This window comes from Arvicanthis niloticus, chromosome 1 (genome assembly GCF_011762505.2).
Source record: "Arvicanthis niloticus isolate mArvNil1 chromosome 1, mArvNil1.pat.X, whole genome shotgun sequence".
In the NCBI taxonomy this organism is placed as follows: domain Eukaryota; kingdom Metazoa; phylum Chordata; class Mammalia; order Rodentia; family Muridae; genus Arvicanthis; species Arvicanthis niloticus.
The window spans coordinates 9,019,830-9,042,182 of NC_047658.1; the positions used below are offsets into that span (position 1 = coordinate 9,019,830).

The 22,353-nt window shown below is 48.6% G+C and overlaps 1 protein-coding gene across 1 annotated transcript; it reads right to left on the minus strand.

The window, feature by feature from the left end:
• Positions 1-6,940: 6,940 nt before the first annotated feature.
• On the minus strand, positions 6,941-17,681 carry Upk1a (uroplakin 1A). The gene is made up of 8 exons (XM_034523596.2): positions 17,654-17,681; positions 17,308-17,395; positions 14,570-14,770; positions 12,317-12,391; positions 12,064-12,171; positions 8,843-9,022; positions 7,588-7,671; positions 6,941-7,469 (listed from the first exon to the last, which is right to left on the minus strand). Exons 2-8 carry the CDS (start codon positions 17,386-17,388, stop codon positions 7,425-7,427), a joined length of 774 nt encoding a protein of 257 aa, XP_034379487.1. The 5' UTR covers positions 17,389-17,395; positions 17,654-17,681; the 3' UTR covers positions 6,941-7,424.
• Positions 17,682-22,353: the final 4,672 nt, after the last annotated feature.

Sequence of the window (22,353 nt, forward strand, 5' to 3'; positions counted from 1 at the left end):
CCTGGATCTCCGCCACGGAGGCACCTTGCAAAAACCAGTTCTGACCCCAGCCGGCGGTGGCACCGCTCATTGGCTGTCCCTGAGCTATAACCAATGAGGCACGAAGGCGCTCTCAAAGAGGCAGACCTTGATCTGCCGCTGCCGCTTTTGATTGGTCACAAGGCTGCTCTCGCTGTTGATTGATTAGCGGGCCGGAGGCGTTGGAGCCAGCCGCTTTTCTCCGCTAGGCGCCTACTTTCTATCCCTAAGCCCTCGGAAGAGCTGCGGGGAGGAGACAGAAGGATGAGCAGGATGAGTATCCTTTTAAAAAAAAAAAAAAAAAAAAAAAAAACAGCACACGATCCTGGCTCAGTACCCACAAAAGTAAATGACCCTCCAAGGGTTGAAAGAAAGCATTCTAGCATTGGCAGCGGCTGAATCAGCCCTTTCTACGGATCGCGTTGTGCACGTCGCCCCTGAGCAGAGGATCAAGCCTCTATCAGTTAACGTCTGAAGGTTAGAGAGGTGAAACCCACTGTCTCAAGTCTCACAAGCTCAGTTGTTGTTCTCATGAGAGTCCGGCCTCCTAGCTACAACGTGTTGAATGGGGAAAGATGGGAGTTGGACTGTAATCCCAGAATTTAGGAAACTAAGTAGAAGAATCTTAAGTTTGAGGCCAGTCTGAGCTGCATATCCAGATCCTGTCAGAGAGAAAAAGATAGACAAATTAACAAAACACTATATTATGATTGAACACAGTTGATCTTGTAGATGTAGAATAGGGTCTGGTTTGCCTTATCTACAAATGGGGTGTTGCGTTTTTTTTTTCCTGCTCTATGATTTATTATGACTTGTGTCTTGTTTTTTTTTTTTTTTAGAAAACATTTTTTATTATTTTTTTTAAGAATTTATTTATTTATTTTGTGTAAGTACACTGTAGCTGTCTTCAGACACCCATATGAGGGCATCAGATCTCATTATGGATGGTTGTGAGCCACCATGTGGTTGCTGGGATTTGAACTCATGACCTCTGGGAGAACAGTCAGTGCTCTTAACCACTGAGCCATCTCACCAGCCCCGTGTCTTGTTTTTAAAATATACTTTAATTAATTCTTTGAGACTTTTGTTTTTTCTTTATTTGTTGGTTGGTTGGGTTTTTTGTTTGTTTGTTTGTTTGTTTGTTTGTTTGTTTTGTTTCCGAGACAGGGTTCTCGGTGTATCTCTGGCTGTCCTGGAACTGACTCTGTAGACCAGGCTGGCCTCGAACTCAGAAATCTGCCTGCCTCTGCCTCCCAAGTGCTGGGATCAAAGGCGTGCGCCACCACCGCCTGGCTTCTTTGAGACATTTGATGGATATTTTGATCATTCCCTTACCTCCTTCTGGATCCATGCCTACCGTTTGATTTCACAAGAGACTGCCATGCGTATTTTACATATCCAAGCAGACCTGGCCTCCGCATTCTCTCAGCATCTCCACCTGCCATACCTTGCCCCAGCCCTGAACTTTCCAGCCTAGGGCTGCCCTTCTCCCAGAGGCTCTTCCCTACATAATGCAGACATTTTGGTCCTTGTCTGTCTCTCCTCTCTCTGCACCTGAGCCAGTGATTTCCCTGGCCTCAGTCCTTGGGGCCAGTGAATTCACCCAAGAGCAGCTTCCCCATAAACCTGTGTTTAATATAATCTGGCTTGAATTGGCTCGATTCACTGCTGGAGAAATAATTTATCACCTACCACCCCCTCCCTTCACCTTTACCCCACCATCCTAAGAGAATGTCAGGGCTCCTTGCTCTCTTAACTTTTCCCTTGACACAGGTCTATCACCGTTCCTGGAGCTAGGCTCCCAGCTGGCCAGCCCTAGCGATCCTCCTGTCTCACCCTCCTATGCTTACCCCATAGTAGTTGGGTTGTAGGCACAGCCTACCACCACTGGCTTTTTTACAAGGGCTTGGAAGATTTGAACTCAGGCCCTCCTGATTGTACAATATACACTCTTACCCTCTTAGCAGATATCTCTCTAGTTATCACTAGTTATCTAGTTATCACTGGTTAGGTTTTTGAGTGTTTGGATTTTATACTTGGATCTAGTCCTGAAGAATTGGCATAATCAGATTCTGGAGAGAGAGAGAGAGAGAGAGAGAGAGAGAGAGAGAGAGAGAGAGAGAGAGGTTTCTCCCAGGATGCTTAAGAATGAGGACCGGAAGGATATAATCTTCAGTCCTGGTGGCACTTGTGAGGTGTAATGGGATCATAAAAACACTCACTTCGTTAATGGATTAATTCGTTGATGAGTTCATGGATGATTTGACTATGAGGTACTGAGTCCTGGCTATAGGTAGTGGGTCACTCGGGGTATGGCTCTGAAGGGCGTATCATACTCAAGTTGTCAGACTTCCATGGTGTGATGTTTTGAATAAGAGGTGTCCCCCACAGGCTTGGGCATTTGAATATGTATCCTTATTTGATGGAATTGTTCAGAGAAGTTATAGGCAGCTACAGCTTTGCTGAAGGAAAGACAACACTGGGGGCAGGCTTTGAGAATTTAAAGTCTCCCCTCAAATTTCCAGCTGGAGATGTGATGTCTCAGCTTCTGGCTCTGGCCAACATGAATACCATACCTCCCTCCATGACAGATTCTTATCCCTTGAAACCAAAAGCCCAAATAAACATTTTCTTCTATACACTGCCTTGGCCATAGTGCTTGGCCACAGCGACAGAAAAGTCATTTACACATACAGCAAGCTCCTCTACCCACTGAGTCATCTTACTGACCCATATGTCTCCTGTTTCTGTATTGGTGAGGGTCCAGCCTAGGGCTTTGTGTATGCTAGGCAAGTGTTATAATATGATCACACACACACACACACACACACACACACACACACACACACACACACACTTTTTTGGCCTTTTGAGACCAGTTTCTCTGTGTAGCTCTGGCTGTCTTGGAATTCTCTCTGTAGACAAGGCTGGCCTAGGAACGCAGACATCCGCCCCTTTTAATGAGAGCCGGTATTCTTATGCAGCCTAAGCTAGTTTCAAACTTGAGATCACCTGTTTTAGCTGCCCAAGTGCTGGGATAATCAGCAAGTATCATCACACCCGGCTTTGAAAGTAAGTTTTATAAAGGGAGAGACAGGCCGGGCGGTGGTGGCACACGCCTTTAATCCCAGCACTCGGGAGGCAGAGGCAAGCGGATTTCTGAGTTCGAGGCCAGCCTGATCTACAGAGTGAGAGTTCCAGGACAGCCAGGGCTACACAGAGAAACCCTGTCTTGAAAAACCAAAAATAAATAAATAAATAAATAAATAGATAGATAGATAGATAAATAGATAAAGGGAGAGACAGGTCTGGTTTGTATTCTCTTGGGTCCTTAAAGGCAGAATAGTATTTGTCTGTTTGTCCCTCTATGTAGCCTTGGCTGTCTGGGAATTCACTATGTAGACCAAGTTTGTCTCACACTCACAGAGATCCACCTGTCTCTAAAGACAAGCACCCCCGTAGGCCCCACTAGTCCTTGTTTTTTTGAAATAGGATCTTCTTGTCTCTATGTAGGCCAAGGTGGCTCCAAACTCCCTATATAGCACAGACTGGTGTTGACCTCCTGACCCTCCTACTTCTGTCTCCTGGATCCTACCTTAAAGGTGTGTGCCGCTACACCTAGCCAGTCACCGCTTTTCAACGACCTGCTTGTGAATATGTACTTGTGCACACTTCTGACTATTCGGGTTCACAGCAGAGGACCTGGCTGGGTAAAGGGATGTGAGTTTTACATTTGAATGCAAACAACAACCACCACTACCTAACTTACCTTCACAGGTGAAATAGAAAGGGTTTGTGCCCTGCTTGGGTGCTATGTGCCATGACATTGTTCTTTCTCTTCTATGAGTTCCCAAGATGCTCAGTGGGGCAGGAAACAGAGATAAGCATGGGGAAGTGGCAAGGGACCAACCCACATGGGCCCCTTCATGTCAGGTGAGGAATTAGACCATGAGCTGAGGGAGCCATAGCAGGTTAGAGGTGGAGGAACAATACAGTCATGAGAAGGTTGGAGGATTGCAGGACACAGACACCGGGTGGCTATCTGTCCCTCCTAAGATCCCTGTTCTGACCTGGCCCTCACCTCTCTTCTCCCCTCTTACCCACAAGCACTGGTTTCTGGGCCAAGGGCCAGGAAGGAGAAACCTGTCCCACCAGCCCAGGCTGTCTATCATGCCGCTTTGCTGTCCATCCAGCTGAGCCACTCAGCAGGTATGTGGACAAGAGGAGCCAGAGAGATTGGTGGCACACCCTGAACAGATATGGGGGTCTGCCTGTCCCCCTCCCCCAGAGGCCAGGGCTACCCTAAAATTCCCATCTATGGCAAGGCCTGGCTTGTCTGAACTGCTTAGGGCAAGCTCAGAAATGCTTGGCAGAATAATTTTTCCCTCCATGTACATTTTTCACAACCAACAATGGCAAATTAAAAAAAAAAAAAAAAAAAAAAAAAACTCCTTAAAACGTAAATGTTTGGCACTGGACAGATGACTCTCCCCAGCACCCATACAAAAGCTTTAAAAAAAAAAAAAATGAGGGCTGGAGAGGTGGCTCAGTGGTTAAGAGCACTGACTGCTCTTCTAGAGGTCCTGAGTTCAATTCCCAGCAACCACATGGTGGCTCACAACCATCTGTAATGGGATCTGATACACTCTTCTAGTGTGTGTCTGAAGACAGTTACAGTGTACACACATATATAAATAGATCTTTTTTTAAAAATTGAAATGCCTAAATAAGAAATAAAATAAAGATCTCCATGTGATACCAGCTCCTGACATCTTTGGTTTTTCTCACTGGACTGGGTGGGTCTCTTCCTGGGTAACAAAGCAGAAACGAAGATGATTGGCTGAACAGCATGCGGGTGAGTCTCAACTCACTATCCTTTCTTCATCTCTGGGAAAACATGTATGTACTACAGTGCCCATTGATCAGAAAGAAAAGTCTTGTAGTCTTATTTTCTACGCTTTTGTATTGGTTTGAGATAGACCCTTATGTAGTCCAGGCTAGCCTCTAATTTACTCAAAACCTTAATTCCTGGCCATTCAGCCTCCACTTTCCAAGTACTGGGATTTAATAGCTGTGTGCCACCACATGCAGCTTCTTTCTGCATTCCAAAGGTGGGTTGAGAGAAATCCTTGATTTGTAATAAAAAGTCTACAAGGGGCTGGAGAGATGGCTCAGTAGTTATAAGCACTGCCTGCTCTTCCAGAGGACCTGCGTTTGGTTCTTAGCACCCACATGGTGGTTCACAACCATCTGCAACTCCAGTTACAGGAGACCTGACACCTTTTTCGGACCTCCATGGACACTGCATGCATGTGCGCAGACATACATGCAAACAAAGAAGCCATACACATAACATAAATCATCTAATAGTAAAAATTATCTGGAGGTTGCATCCAACATCTTTAATCCCAGCACTCAAGGAAGCAGAGGCAGGCAGATCTCTGAGTCTACAATTTCCAGGACACCCAGAGCTATACAGAGAAACCCTGACTCAAAAACAGAACAAAACAAAACAAACAAACAAACAAACAAACAAAAACAGCAACAAACCAACCAAACAAAAATAAGTAAGTCAAAGAATAGTCTTTAATCCCAGCACTTGGGAGGCAAAGCAGTTTGAGGCCAGCCTGGTCTACAGAGTGAGTTCCAAGACAACCAGGGATGTTATAGAAAACCCTGCCTCAAAAAAAAAAAAAAAAAAAAAAAAAAAAAGTGATGTTGATCGAGTAGGTACAATGACTGTGCATAAAACTGATCAAACCACGGGACAAACAGCTGAGGTGCCTAATAACATATTGAAGTGTTGAGACCTGGCAGCCTGGTCCCCTCAGTCCCTACCTGTTACTGGGTATGGCTATCATACCCTGCCTCCTAACCTAAACTTCTCCAGGCCTGTGACTGGGCTGCCCTTCCCCCAGCTGCCCTTGCCTAGACAATCCAGCCCACGTTGGTTACCTGCCCCCTTTTTTTAATCTTTGCTCTCTGGGCTTCCCTCCCTCTCTCCTCACGGGCCTCAGGATCATGTCCATCCCGACTCTCCCAGATAGGCATCTCTAAGTGACTATAGGACTATGCTCACCTTTAATCTATGATAAACTTTCTCCTCCACCATACCTGACAGCAATCATCTCCTTCCTTTTTCTTTCTTTCTTTCTTTCTTTCTTTCTTTCTTTCTTTCTTTTTTTAAAGAACCTGAATTCGGATCTCATATTTAAAAATCAGTAATTCCAGTACTGGATGTAGAAGAGAAGGGAGGGTGTGCAGGGCTTCCTCTCCAGCCAGTCTACCCTGGGGGAAAACTGTTGGGCTCCTGGTTCCTTGAGACTCTGTCTTAAGGCAAGAGGGGGAAGGGCAAGGAAAGACACTCCTCTGGCCTTAGAGGCGCACACACACACACACACACACACACACACACACACACGAGCACACACACGAGCACACAAACACACAAACAAAGAGGAAAGCTAAAAAAAACTTTCTGGAAACCAAGCCTGCACTCCCATATCCAGCCACGCCTGAAGCCAGCCATTTTGAACCATTGGCAAGGGCCAATAGACCCCATGTGGTGACTCATCAGGGTCAGCTGGATGTCGGCCACTCCCTTCCTCCCTTCTGAAGTCTTATTCGCTCACCCTTGTCCCCAAAAGAAAACAAACTCAAGCTGGGCCGGAATGCTGCATACCTGGAACACCAGCATTCCAGAGGTAAGAAGGAAGGGGAGGAGGTTGTGAATCACACCTGTAACCTCTCAGTGGGGAGGCTGCTGCAGTGAGACCATCTTGGCTTCAAGGCTAGCCAGGAATCACACACACACACACACACACACACACACACACACACACACACACAAACTCCAGAGACAGTTTGGGCTTCAGAGTAAGACCTCATCTCAAACAGAACAGAATAAACTCCTCTGCTCATTCAGCCAGCCAGTATTTATTAGATATCCGGCCCATGTTCAGACACATGTTGGGGTGCTGATGGGGACCCCCCACAATGACCACACCCTCCTCTTATAGCAATCTGGTCTATAAGAGCTTATACAAACTACTGAGGAACAGTAGCTACACCTGCAGGAAGTTCTGGAAGCCACAGAGAGGTACATGTTGGGTTGCTAGGAGCATCGAAGGGCCTCTGACGACAGGATATGTCGTCAGCAGGGCCAAGAGGGTCCAGGCACACAAATCCAGGGCCAGGGGCACAGTGAGAGTCCAGGGCAGCTCCTACATCTAGAAAGGGATGTTGGGATTGCAAGAAGGGAAAATGGAGGGAGGTGGACGGGGTAGGTTGTGGCTGAGGTACATGAAGGTACATGAAGGTAGGTTAGGGAGGAGCCAGAGGATGTCCAAGCACAGCAGAGAGGCAGGAGCTTCTGGCAGAGGGCATCTATGGTCTCCCCTTCCTCCTCAGAGAGTGGTGTAGAAATACATGGCTATCAGCATCACAGGAAGCTGGGTGGGCAAAGGATAAGACTGGGCGCTCTAGTCCAAACTCACGTATCCCCCAAGCCCACACCCACACCCCTGGACACCCACACAGCTCCCTCCCCCACAGCCCACAGGTTCTCACTGTCCACATCAAGATGGCAAAGCCAAACCACGATATGCCCCACGTGTAGCTGTCAATGGCGTGGCCGATGTGCTCGAAGCAACCCTGGAGAAAGAGATAGCAGGGGCTTGTGAATGTGCCACACGAGGCCGGTGGGTGATGGAGAGTCACCATGTGTCCTGGGAGACATCCTTTTCTTCCCTTTGCCTTGGTTTTCCCATCTTTGCAATGGGAATTTTGGCCATGTCTGCCTTCTGGGACCTTCAGCCAGGAAAGTGCCGTTGAATCCCCCAGCCCTGAGGCAGCTTTCTGAAATTCTGACGGCAGCAGTTGGTATGAGCTTGCTTATGTTCAGCCTGGCTTTCTGTGCTACCCATAAACCCCAAGGGTTTGAAATCCAGCTTTAGGTTTCATCTACTTCTGATACCTGCTCAGTATCAGAGACCAGGATGAGCGAGGCCAGAGTCCTATACCAGAGTCACCTTCCTGGACCCTGTTCCAGCCACGAAGCAGCTGAAGCAAAGCAATTCTGGAGCTAGCTAGCTCTGCCCTTGGTAGAACAGGACACAATTCTGGTTCGCTGAGCCCCAGTTTTACAACCTGCTAAGTCCTTGCGATGGGGTGCCCTGGGACACCTCCCCTCTGAGCCTGATTTAACAACCTGACTTGTGGCCACAGGTACCACCGAACACACAGCTGTTATTGTTTTTTATATTGCCCAGGGTGGCGCCACCTCAACTGGCAGCGATCCTCTGGAAGTGAGAGTACAGATGTGAGTCCGTGGGCTTTCAGCTGTTATTTTTTTGATTTCCGTGGTACCAGGGAAACCCCGACCTCCCACAGGCTTAGGAAAGCCAATCTCACTAAGCCACGCCCTCGGCCCCTCACCGGGGGATGCTAGGTAGGTGTTCTACCACTGAACCCTAGCCTTGGTTCCTTTTTACTTTTGAGGCAGGCTGGAACTCTCGAAGTTGCTCAGGCTGGCCATGAACCAGACTGCCTCAGCTTAACAAATGGACAGGATGACAGGCGCGCATGCAAGGCCCAGCTCCAGCAACTGATAACATTCTTGTTGCTTCTCTCATTCCCAGACAACCAGCTGCAGACATCCAGTCTGAATCAGCGCGCCTGTGCATCCTGTTGACCCGGACAAAGAGCTGGGAGGACCAGGGAGAAGGGAAAGAAAGAAAAGGCCAGAGAGGAGAGGCGGGAAGACAGAGGGTCAGACAGACAGTAGAAGAGGAAGAGGGAGAAAACAGAGGGCAAAGAGACACACCTTGGTAAATAGGTAGTCCATGTGGCCCACTCGGCAGCCATCTTCATTGATGGGGATGAAGTTCCCTGTCCGACGGCAGCACAGTGGGGGCCACGGGAACACCACTTCCGGGGTGGCTTCCCGGAAGGCTGATGTGTAATTCACCCAGTCCATGGGGCCAGATGTGCCACAGCACTCTTGCTGGAGAAACAGCCAGGATTTAGGTAGGGCTAGAGGTGAGGAACGCACGCGAGTGTGTAAACCAATAAGCTAATAGATTTGGCCCAAATCATTGCTGATAACCGTGCTGACAAATTAGATTTCGGGGGTGGGAGGGCAAGCAGTTAAGAGCACCTGCAGCTCTTCAAGAAGATCCAAATTCGCCAGGAGGTGGTGGCGCACGCCTTTAATCCCAGCACTTGGGAGGCAGAGGCAGGTGGATTTCTGAGTTCAAGGCCAGCCTGGTCTACAGAGTGAGTTCCAGGACAGCCAGGGCTACATAGAGAAACCCTGTCTTGAAAAACCAATAATAATAATAATAATAATAATAATAATAACAAAAAATGATAATAATAAATAAATCATGCAATCATAGGGGCTGGAGAGATGGCTCAGTGGTTAAGAGCACTGACTGCTCTTCCAGAGGTCCTGAGTTCAACTCCCAGCAACCACATGGTGGCTCACAACCAACTGTAATGGGACCCAATGCCCTCTTCTGAAGTGTCTGAAGACAGCAACAGTGTACTCACATACATGAAATAATAAATCTAAAAAAAAGAAGAAGACGATCCAAATTCAGTTCCCAGCACCCATGTTGAGTGGCTCACAACTATCTGTAACTCGGGTTCCAGAGGATTGGATGTCCTCTGACCTCTGTAAGCACCCCCACACAAGTATGCATGTACACACAGACATGCGTATGCACATAGCAAATTTTAAATCAAATTTTATGAAAGACAGCTGTATGGTGTTTCTCAACCCACTGAGTCGTTTGTTGTAGTTTTTGGGACAGGGTCTCATTGTGTAACCCAGGCAGGTTTCAAACTGGGGGCTGCCTGCCTCAGTCTCCCAAGTGCTAGGATTCCAGCCGTGTACCACAATGCCCAGCTCAAAAAAGTATTTCATCAGAAGCCCTTAGCTTCAGCTCTTAGCTGAGGAAGACAAGTGTGGGTACCCTTCAAACATAGTTCAGTTTCTGGGCCCCTGTAGACTTGAGCTGAACTGAGCTGGGATTCTTCCTCCTCCTCCTCTTCCTCCTTTTCTTCTTCTTTTGCAATATTATGTTGGATGCAATTACGACTGCAGTTTCACCTTTAATCCCAGTATTCGGGAGGCAGAGGCAGGCAGATCTCTAGGCCAGCCTAGTCTACAGAGTGAGATCTAGGACAGCCAGCAGAGACCCTGATTTGGAAAAGAAAAAGAAAGGAAAAGAAGAATAGAGAATGCAGCTTCTGAGGTAACTATGGGTGTGTCTTGTCTTAGAGACCTGGAATCCCTGAACTGAGGTGGAATCAGAAGAACAGGGATTTCAAAGTCATCCTTGGGTGAATAAGACCCAAGGACTGACCTGGACTACAGGAAACTGTTTTAAAAGTGCTTTGAGGGGTGGGTGTGGCAGGATATGCTTGTGTTGATTCTGTACTTGAGAGGTTGAAACAGGAGAATTAGAAGCTCAAGGCCAGCCATGGCTTTGGAATAAGCTTCAGTCTAGGTTATCTATGTAGTGAAAGTGTGGCTTTGTTTGTGTTGTTGTTGTTGTTGGGTTTTTGTTTTGTTTTGTTGGTCTGGTTTTTGGAGACAGGGTTTCTCTGTGTAGCTTTGGCTGTCCTGGAACTCACAGAGATCGGAGTGCCTCTGTCTCCCGAGTGCTGGCATTAAAGTTCTATCCCACCATGCTCAGCTTGTGTCATTTTGGTTGTTTGGTTGTTTGGCTGGTTTTGGAGAGAAGAGTCTCACTGTGCAGCCCTGGCTGGCCTTGAATTTACCAGATCTACCGGCTCTACACGCTGGGCTGGGCTGAAACACTTGTCTTAAAAAGTACACAGGGCTATTGAACTGGGTCAGAGGTTAAGGCACTCTTGCAGAGGACCTGGGTTCTGTTTTCATCACCCACATTAAGAGGCTCACAACCACTCCAGTTCCAGGGGATCCGATGCCCTCTTCTGGTCCCAGGGCACGGCATACACAGGTATACAGCATGCATGTAAAAACACTCATGCACATAAAATCGGAAAAAAAAATTCTTTTTTCTATTTTTAGTGTATCTCTTTGTGCAGCTTGTGTGTTTTTGCGTGTGGGGGGTATTGCACATGTGTGCATATGCATGTGGAGGTCTTAAGTTGAAGAACCATCCTAGGACGATTCTTCCATCTCATTTATTGAGGTAGTGTGTCTCTATCAACACAGAGCCTTCCGATTTGGCTAGTCTAGTCAACCAGCTTGCTCTGAGGTGCCCGGGGAGGGCGTGTCCTTGGCCTCCACCTTCTGAGGTTGAAATGACATCCCCAGCCCTTGTTTATCTGGGTTTCTGGAGATCTGAACTCTGATCCCCTCATTTGTAGAATGAACACCTAACCACTGAGCCATCTCCCCAACTCTCAATAAATAAATATTTTAAAGTGCAATAAAGAAGCTTCATGTGGTGCAGCAGGGCTGTGATCCTAGCTCCTCAGGAGACTGAGACAGAGAATCACATGTTCAAGGACTGCCTGGGCTACATAGTGAATTGAACGGGAGCCCAGATAATTCATGGTGACCCTATCTCAAAGTTAAGAGAGAGAGAGAGAGAGAGAGAGAGAGAAAGAGAAGAAGAAGAAGGAGGAGGAGGAAGAGGAAGAGGAGGAGGAGGAGAAAGAAGAAGAAGAGGAGGAGGAAGAGGAAGAGAAGGAGGAGGAGGAGGAGGAGGAGGTAGGGTAATGAACAGGTAAGCAGTAGAGCCCTTGCCTAGAAGGTATGAGGTCCTGGATTCTATCCCTAGCCACAAATGGAGGCAGAAAGAGAATAATAGGCTCAAGTCTAGCCTGGGCTACCTAGTAAAGGTTGTTTTGTCATTGTTATTATAATGAGGAGAATCACCTTAATGTTACAATGCAGACAGCCCCACCACTTCCCACCTGAAAGGGGAACTTCTTTTCTGAGTTTCTTGTCTACAGAACTAAAGTGACCAAAGGCACTTCTACCCCTCCTCGGTCCCCAGAGTGGAAACATTCATTCTGCCAGTGAGTACACGGAGCACAACCCACCTCAATCATGATCCGGTCCCAGAGGCGGGTTAGCTCCTGGCCCTGGTCAGTGTCTGCACTGTAGTAGGTCAACATTTGCTTGGTTATCAGGGACGGGTTGGACACCATCTGAGGAGGAAGGACAGGGAAGAGCAGGAGCCAGCTGGTTAGGGATGGGGGCCTACTTCCTGTATGCCCTGCAACTCTAGGGATGCCCTCACCATGGTGCCAGCTCCCATAGCATTCTGCCCCCCCCATGCCCACCCCCACTCACGTAGTCTCGGTGGGTGTAGGATGTGATGCAGGAGGCACACTCAAAGATGTAGACAATGAGCAGCAGCAGCAGGTACTGTGGAGAGAGCGAGGCTGGCCCTTGAGACCATGTAGACCTCGATGGTAGCTTGGAAACCACTACATGTAGACCAGGCTGATTTCAATTTTACAGAAATTTGTACCATCTTCCACACCACCAAGAGATGGGATTAAAGATGTACCATTACTCCCAGCCCCAAACCAGCCCTTTGTTCAGAGGGAGCTTGTATTAGATTCTGGGTTCGGTTCCCAGCAGTGTATGCACGCACACCAAACACACACAAAGGTGTGTGAGGTGAAAGATTAGAAACTCGACACTCAGCTGGTTGGTACTGGTTCACACCTTTAATCCCAGCACTCAAGGCAGGGGCAGGAGATTTTGGAGTTCGAGACCAGCCTGGTCTATAGAGGAAGCTCCAGGGCAGCTGGGGCTACATAGAAAGACCATACCCCAAAAGAAACAACAAACAAAAAAAAGTAGTTAGGTTGACTTTCAGGCTTTGATTAAATTACTATGACAGAAGTATGTGATTGAGACTGAGGGAGAAAGGAGGGAACCAAGAAAGCAGCTGGGCGTCGTGGTGCACAGTTTGAATCTCAGCGCTTGAGGTGGGAGCAGGCCTGATACCTGATCTACAGCATGAGATATAAGGAGGCAGAAGGGGGTGGTAAGGAAGGTCTTCAGTTAATAGCTCTATTTTATACATAGTAAAGCCCGTGGCTCCTAAACCTGCTCCCCTCCCAGTCACCATCCTGCACCTTATTCCGACCATTAGACACTGCTGCCCCCTTCTGGCCACAGGACCTTTGCTCATGCTGCTCTGTCCACCAGAGACACTCAAGCGCACACGGGGCTCTCTGCCCACCACCTGCTTTTCTTGGCGTCTACTGGCTGTGGGTTTTCATCCACTTCCCCAGGCTCTCTTCACTCCCTCAGATCAAGGGGTTTTTAAAGGTGCGCTCAGTGTTCCTTGTTCAGTACATGTCTGTTGACTAAGTGATAATTCTAGAAGCCAAAGGCCCCACCGCGGCAGAGTAAGCACCGAGCCATTCGCCTGGGACCCCTCACTCTCCCCAACACCTGGCAAAGGCAGTGGCCTCCTTCTTTGAGCTTCACGGGTTAATTTCTCTGCCTGCGGCTTCTGGGAAAACTGAGGGCTCATTGAGTGAGGCAAGGATCAAATGTGTGGGTTTCCTGAGCCTGGCGGTTCAATTCCAAGCAGTCCCAGGTTACACAGTTAACTGAAGGCCAGCTGAAGCATGGTGAGACCCTGCCTCAAAACAGAAAGAGGATGGGCTTGTGCATTGTGGTGGAGCACAACTATAATCCCAACGGGGGAGAGGCCGGCAGCTGGGGCTTCCTAGGGAGAAGACAAAGGGCGAGGGAGCAGAAGAGATGGCTTAGTGCAAGCCCCATGCTGCTTTTGCAGAGGATTTGAGTTCAGAGCTGAAGTTCCAGCTTCAGGGGATCCAACTCCTTCCTCTGGTTTCTTTGAACACCGAACAAGTGTATACACACACACACACACACACACACACACACACACACACATTCACACACCAATAAAAAATACAATAAACCTTAAACACAAACTACCATTGGAGTCAAGAGTGGACCTGCTCAAGTGTAACTGGGCTGTGTGGTCCAGGATAAGCACAGTCACCTCTCTGAACTCCAGCTTCAGTCTTCTGTCGAATAGTGTAGAGGCCATGACTGTGGTGGCATTTCATGGTAGGCCATGTAACATAGATGAACTAATCTGTTGGGTTCCTGGCTTAAGTGGCATCCTTGGTAAAACAATAGCTGTGTTATTACATTTTTCATTGTTACTGCTGCCACAACTCAGGACCACAGATCTTGGAGAGCAAATAATTAGGTTCCAATTCATGTATGTATGTATGTATGTATGTATGTATATGTGTATATTTGTATATGTATATATGCATATTTGTGTGTATATACATATATATGTATATGTTTATATTGCTTTTAGGAGCTCCTAGCAGCTGTACTGAACAGCCCTCTCCTCCTTAGCCCCCAGGTTCCTCTGTACACTGAGGGTGATGACTGAAGCTAAGTCATGGTACCAGGCCATGGTGAATGATATGGTGTTTGTGAGGTCTTAAAGCGAGGTGCTGTGAATGAGCCACACTCTGACCCTGCTGTCACCTGTGACTGATGGCCAGTGCTGCCCTCCCTGTCCGGGGGTCTCACCGTGAGGATCATGTATCGCCGCCGACAGAGCGCAGCTCCTACACCAAAGCTGGCCACCACGAAGAAGGAGAAGCCGCAGAAGATGGCAATCCAGGCCCCAGCGAAGACGTCATCCTTGCCTGAGACGCCCATCAGTGGGTACACGCGGTACTGGTCAGCTGTTACCCACACCGTCTCCGCAAACAGGGCCAGGCCTGACAGCTGGACCGGGAAAGGTTAGTCCAGCAGTTGGGTTGTGCAAGTCTCCAGAACACAGGCCTTTCCTGGTCCACAACCTCCCGTTCCCTTGGGGGTAAAGTGGGCTTGGAAGGGAGGCTGATGCACATTGTTATGAGCAGGGATGGGGGGCAGGTAGGGAAAAGCCAGGAAGGAAGGAAAGGTCCAGCCAGAACCTCAGGCCCCACATCCCAGGGGCCAGTTGCTTCAACAATAAAAAGCTTAGCAAGCAGGGTGGGCACAGGGCAACTGTCGTGCTGGCCTGCCGTGCTGGCCTCCACGCTTGCAGTGCTGTTCTGAGCATTTTATGGGTGGAAAGAACTATATAACACTTGCACCAACTCTCTGGCAAGTCAGTTCATCCTACAGGCGCACTGTCCCAGGCAAGGCTGGGCCAGCTAACGGGGCCATTCTCTGCAGTACCATGATAAGGGAAGTGGAGGCCACATGACAGAACCCCTGTGTGACTGTCAGATGCCTGAAGTCTGGCATTCTGTGGTCTTATATGGAGCAGCTTAGAGGCCGTGTGAGCTACCAAAGGGCATTCAGCAGGGTGAGGTAAGCTGGAACAAGAAAATGGGCTAATCTGTTCCTATTTGCTTGCGTTTGCTTAAAGAAATAACAGAAAGACTGGGGGGGGGGGGTGTCTGAGTTGGTAGAGAGCTTCTTTAGCATGCAGAAAGCCCTGTGCTCAGCTGCCGGTCTTGTATGAACCGGGCCAGCTGGGGCACACCTGTGATCCCAGCCTTTGGGAAGTAGAGGCAAAAGGATCCAAAATTCAAGGGTATTCTTAGCTACACAGGGAGTTTGAGGCTAGACTAGACTACATGAGAGACCTTCTCTCAAAAAATAACAAAAACAAGCCAGGTATGGTGGAACACACCTTTAGACCCAGCATCCAGAGGCAGAGGCAGATGGTCTCTGAGTTCGAGGCCAGCCTGGTCTGCAAAACAAGTCCAGGACAGCCAGGGATGGTTACACTGAGAAACCCTGTCTCAACAAACAAACAAACAAAACACCGCCACCAACAAAAATCTGGTCACTACAGGGTTGTCATGGGACAAAGGAATTAAAAACTCTGTTCTCTGTAATGTCAGGCATGATGGCATACACCTTTCATCCCAGCACCTAGCAGGCAGAGCAGAAGTAGTGGATCTGTGTTTCATCTACACAGAAACTCTGTCTTAAAAATCAGAGATGAAGCAAGAGGAGGAGAAAAAGAGAAAAGACAATTTCTCTGTGGACAGGCTTTGGTTGTGGTCTTGGGTTTTTGACACAAGGTCTCATAATGTAGTCTACGTTGGCCTGGACTTACTGTGTAGTCTAGAGTGGTCTCAAACTTGTGGCAATCCTCTTACCTCAGCCTTCTTAGTGCCACAGGTGTGTGCTATCACATGGATCTATGCTGTGGATATTGTGATGGTGATGAAAGCTAATGTTTGTGATGGATGAATCGCTGTGTATGGAGGTGGGGCATGTGAGAATCACTGTTGTAATCAGCTGTAGTATCCCATCACTCTGCACCGTACAAATAGCATACTGGTTTGCTGGATTCTATTCTAAAATCATTAGTCTAGGAGCTGTTTGTATCCTCAAAGCATCCGTGTTGTATCTCTCTCTCTCTTGCTGATGAGAAAGCCAGGGGTTGCAGAGGTGATACTGATGGCCTCAGGTCCCATAACTAGCAGAGCTGGGATATGAACCCAAGCTTGCCTGGCTCAGGGCAACACCCAAGCATCACATAGTCTTCTTCTTTCTCAGGGTGTGTGGGGGGTTCGAGACAGGGTTTCTCTGTATATCCCTGGCTGTCTTGGAACTCACTCTGTAGACCAGGCTAGCCTCGAACTCAGAAATCCACCTGCCTCTGCCTCCCAAGTGCTGGAATTAAAGGTGTGCGCCACCACTGCCTGGCGTAGTTTTCCTCTTAAAAACCAACATCACAACATCAGCTGGACAGTGGTGGATCATGCCTTTAATCCTAGAACCCAGTGGGGCAGAGGCAGGCCAACCTGGTCTACAGAGTGAGTTCTAGGACTTGACAGATTCTCTTGACATTACCTCTCTCTCTCTCTCTCTCTCTCTCTCTCTCTCTCTCTCTCTCTCTCTCTCTCTCCTGCCCTCACTCTTCTTCCTTCTCCTCTCTCTAAACAGAATTTCACACACTGTTGTCTAGATTGGCTTCAGACTCACAGCAATTCTCTGGTCTCAGCCTTCCAAAAGCTGCGATTGTGTGTGTGTGTGTGTGTGTGTGTGTGTGTGTGTGTGTAGCACTCTTCTTGTCTATCAAGTGTTTTCCCTGAGTTGTGGATGAATCTACATGATCCACAAGGAGGATTCAGTTACAGACAAGGAGGAATCACAAAGAACAGGCTGCTCCCTTTGTAAGGTCAAGTAGCGTTCGAACCCATACCCTTTAGGATCTGGGCCTGCAGCACATAGACCTGGGGCCTCAGCCCCACCTCAGGTCTGTGGCTGCCACCTCCCCACCACACTTTCCTGCTCCCTTTATTCCTGCCTCTCACCAGAATAATGATGTTGCCCACGACCAGCAGCCCCACCACCACAGGAGACCCTTTCTCTCCCTCTGTCGCTGCAGAAGCCATCTTCCTGCTGGGGACACAGAAGCAGGGCAGAAGTTAGGAGGGAAGGAGGCAGGGCCCAGCCAGACTGTCTTCTCCGCTCCATACCCCATCTGCTAGGAGATACTCATGGGCTGCAGAGCCCAGTCTGGTACCCTTATGCCCAGAGTCCCACAGCTGGGCAATGAGCCTTCTACAGAAAAAGAAAAACTGGGCAGCCTCTAACTGCAGGGCAGCTGTTGCCCTCCCCAGCCCAACTGCCCCGTCAACTCCCAGAAGCCCTCCTCACCTCTACAGAAGCCTCTCTGGCCAGCCCCAGGCACAGCACCTCCCTATATATGCCCAAATCCCTCCCTCAGCCGGTCTCCGAGGAGGAGGAGGAAGAGGAGAAGGAGGAGGAGGAAGAGGAGGAGGAGGAGGGGACAGGAGTTCAGCAGGCTGACTGTGATAGATTTTACGAGCTTCTTGACACTGAGTGATTTACAGACTTGAAATTCAGGACTGTGCTCCTGACTGGTCACTGGGGCAAGGTGATATATGTACCTAGAGCCGCTAATTCCCAGGCTACAGCAGTGCAGGAGGGGTGGAGGGTGGGGGACAAGTTAATCACTTTATCTGTCCTTCCTTAGAGACACTGTGGGCTTTCCTGAGAGCAGGGGTCAGGGGTCAGATCCATGACAGAGCCTCATGGAAATCCCACATTAGAAAACTGCCTTCTGCAGCTATGGAGGCCAGGAGCTCAGAGGGAGGACCAGAGAGAGAGAGAGAGAGAGAGAGAGAGAGAGAGAGAGAGAGAGAGAGAGAGATTGAGAGAGAGAGAGAGAGAGAGAGAGAGAGAGAGAGAGAGAGAGAGAGAGAGAGGATCGTTGGGTGGGCTCAAGGCAGGGCTGTGGTAGGGAATTGAGGGAAAGGTAAAAGGCTGGCGATAACACTGAGGGGGGTTTGAGACAGGTATGTATATATGAAGATGAAGGAATGTGCTAGAACAGGAAGGGGACATTTGGAATGGGTGTGGTGGGACAAAAGGAGCTCCTCCTCCTCCCCCAGGATGCCCATGCTGCCACAGTTGGTCTCTTCCTCTTCTTCCTTCTCCTTCTTCTTCCTCCTCCTCCTCTTCCTCTCTCTCTCTCTCTCTCTCTCTCTCTCTCTCTCTCTCTCTCTCTCTCTCTCTTTCTTTCTCTCTCTCCAGGCTGAAGAATGGAAGGAATCTAAATTCAAGCCAAACATAATAGTGCATGTCTGTAATTGTAATCCCAGTAGTGGGAGCCGTAGGCAAGAAGGATTATGGGTTCGAGATCATCCTGAGCAATATAGGCAGAGTGGTGGTGGGGGTGAGGTAGTGGGAAGGGGAAACAAAACGAAGCAAGCACCAAGCATACCCAAGCTTAATTCCTGCTGCCTCCTCCGAGCAGCGCGACTAAACGCACATCTGTATGGGGCATGACTGGGACCAGGTCCCAGATGGCAGCCAGGGAAAGCTTCGGAGGTGTGGTGAGCCGGTAGAGACCAAGGGCTCTAGGACGGGCGCCCCCTGCGGATCCACTTAAAGCAAGAGCCCAGCCCCAGAAATTCTCCAGGGGCTTTTGTTGAATTCTCTTTCCCAGCAGTCGCTTTCCTATCTATTGTAGAAGAAGGAAAAAAAAAAAAAAAAAAAAATGGCACCTAAAATTCCTTGGTCAAGACACTGGGTTAGCCGAGTGTGTGAGATTAGGGCAGGAGAAACTTGACTTCAGAATTATGCTCAGTTACCCTGCACTGGTGCACACCATCAATTCCGGCAGAGGTAGGATGATGATCTCCATGAGTTCGAAGCCACTCTGGCATCCACAGTGAATTCCAAGTCAGCCATAGCTACACAGTGAGACCCAGTCCCCAAAACAAACACCAGGCATTTGTGGTAAGAAAGCACATGAGGTGTTTTCTAAGGAAATTAGACATTATCAGTCTCCTTTAGATTTAAAATACCTGTTCTCTTCTAATTTACATCTATTTAAGGGCTTCCAAGAAAATCAAAACAAAATTTCATGGACAGAAATGACTTTTAGTTAAAATAACTTGCTAAACAATTGGTGTGTGTCTGTCTGTCTCTGTATGTATACATTTATATTATTTTTACGACAGTCTCTCTACACCCCCAGGCTGTCCTAATACTCACGCTGCAGACCAGGCTGGCCTAGAACTCACATGGTGGGAGAGAACTGACTCCTGCATAGTCCTTTGATCTCTCCGCTCAGGCTATGGCACATGGACCCTTATACGCATGCATGTACACACAAATAGGGACACTAAATGAGGACCTGAGTTTAGTTCCCACCACACACGTTGGGCAGCTCACAACTGCAAGTTAACTCCAGCTTCAGGGAATCTGCTGCCCCCTTCTGGCCTCCACAGGCACATACAATACCTCACACATACAATTCAAAGTAAAATACAATCTCTTAAAAAAAAAATAAAAGAAAACGGCCAGGGCTGGTGCTACAAAACATGTACTCTGTTGTTTGTTTGTTTTTTGTTTTTCGAGACAGGGTTTCTCTGTGTAGTCCTGGCTGTCCTGGAACTCACTTTGTAGACCAGGCTGGCCTCGAACTCAGAAATCCGCCTGCCTCTACCTCCCAAGTGCTGGGATTAAAGGCGTGCGCCACCACTGCCCGGCAAAACATGTACTCTGAAGGCTGAGAAAGGAGGACTCCAAGTTCAAGGAATGCCTGGACCACACAGTGAGTCCAAGGTCAGCCTGGGCAACAAGAAGATTCTATATCAAAAAGCAAAATAAAAAGAACTGGGTTAAGTGGTTAAGAACATTTACCATCCTTGGAGATGGGAGTCCAGTCCCAGCATGGTATCAGGCAGCTCACGGCAACATACATGTAACTCTACTTTCAGATACAAAGCCCTCTTCTGGCCTTATAGGGAATTTGCATGTGTGCACACATAAACACATACATTTAAAAGAGCTTGTGATGTAGCTCAGCCCCTGCCTAGAATCCCCCAGTGAGGGGCTGGGGGCGTGGCTCAGTGGTAGAGCCTCTGCCTAGAATCTCCCAGTGAGGGGCTGGGGTGTGGCCCAGTGGTAGAGCCCTGCCTAGAATCCCCCAGTGAGGGGCTGGGGGCGTGGCTCAGTGGTAGAGCCCCTGCCTAGAATCCCCCAGTGAGGGGCTGGGGGCGTGGCTCAGTGGTAGAGCCTCTGCCTAGAATCTCCCAGTGAGGGGCTGGGGTGTGGCCCAGTGGTAGAGCCCTGCCTAGAATCCCCCAGTGAGGGGCTGGGGGTGTGGCTCAGTGGTAGAGCCTCTGCCTAGAATCTCCCAGTGAGGGGCTGGGGTGTGGCTCAGTGGTAGAGCCCCTGCCTAGAATCCCCCAGTGAGGAGCTGGGGGTGTGGCTCAGTGGTAAAGCCCCTGCCTAGAATCCCCCAGTGAGGGGCTGGGGGCGTGGCTCAGTGGTAGAGTCCTGCCTAGAAACTATCAGTGAGAGTCAGAGGTGTGGCTTTTGCTAACCTGTAGGTGGGTCAACACCAGGACCAAGAAAGCAGTTGTCATTGTCTAAGCTTGTTACAAGCACAGGAGGCCCAGAGCAGCAGTTAATGGTCCTCCCTAGGAAGGTGTCTTATAGATCCCACCCAAGACCATCATTCCTAGATCACAGACCTCCGTTCATCTGAATTCTCATCAGACACCAGCAAAGTGTGGCTCCAGTTATCTGTGGTTTTCCAGCTGGTTAGGCTGACTCCCTGACACACTGGTGTGTGGCAATTCCTTTGGGGGATGGTGTGCCAGTCTGGCCTTGTCTCAGTCATGACGTTCAATCATCATGGTGTTCAAGGGAAGGGAACCTTGAGCAGAAGCTGGCCACTAAGGCACCAGGCATTTCTTGTGTTTTACAGTGTTAGAAGTCCAGATGGTTGGTGGTGTGTGCCTGTAAGCCACCTGGAGTTCCATAAAGGAGCTGAAGAAGGGTTGTAAATTTGAAGCCAGCCTGAGCTACAATGAATCCTTCATATTGCTACACTGAAGCTATTATGGACAGGGGGAGGGGAAGGGGAGGGAGAGAGAAAAATCTACTTAGGGGTAAAATAGCATCTCCAGGATTTACTTAAAAGCTAAGAAGGGCTGGAGAGATGGCTCCGTGGGTAAGAATGGCTGCTGCTCTTGCAGAGGACCTGAGCCACATCAGGCAGCTCACAAACTATCCTGTAACTCCAGTTCCAAGGGATCCAGGTCCTTCTTCTGGCCTCTGAGAGCACGCCACTCATGTGCACATAGCTTCCTGCCACATACATACACATAAATAAAAATAAGGTTATCCTGGGCTACATGAGACCCTGTTGAGGAAAAAAAACCAAAAACAAACAAACAAACAAACAAACAAACCCAAAGCAAAACACAAAGGGGAAAGGGGAATGAGGAGATGGATGGGACATTTGTCTGGAACTGCTGAGTATAGCTGGGGCTGCAGCTCAGCAATAAAGTGCTTACCTGGCATGCATCAAGCTCTGGGTTTAAGTCCCAGTACTGAGTGTGTGTGTGTGTGTGTGTGTGTGTGTGTGTGTGTGTGTGTGTGTGTGTGTGATACTATAAAGGGAAACATTGTTCATTTTAGCACACCAGAGACTTAAAGCTATTTTGTGTGACCATCCACTCCATTGACTGCCATACAGGTGGTCAAAGTTTACAAAATAAAAATATAAAACAAAGCACAAAGAAAAAAAGAGACCTGAAAGACTGGTTCAATTCCCAGCAGCCATATGGCAGCTTACAAAAGGGTGTAACTCCAGCCCCAAGGTATCTGATGCCCTCTTCTGGCCTCTGCGGGCACTGCATATACACTGTACTCTTACACACATGCAGGCACACCGCCCAGAAGACAGCGAAACACTTGCTGGTCTTGCAGAGGACTGGAGTTTGGCTTCCTGAACTCAAGCCCAACTCTCTCTGGTTCCTTCAGGTGCACTCACACATGTGCACACATGCACATAACTGATAAACAAATCAATC

Excerpts from the sequence above, each read along its gene's own strand:
- Upk1a (XM_034523596.2), bottom strand. The coding sequence starts at position 17,388 with ATGGCTTCTGCAGCGACAGAGGGAGAGAAAGGGTCTCCTGTGGTGGTG. Across the intron at positions 12,172-12,316 it reads CCTACACCCACCGAGACTAC|ATGGTGTCCAACCCGTCCCT; the intron begins GTGAGTGGGGGT and ends CTTCCTCCTCAG. Across the intron at positions 7,672-8,842 it reads TGGACTACCTATTTACCAAG|GGTTGCTTCGAGCACATCGG; the intron begins GTGTGTCTCTTT and ends CTCTTTCTCCAG.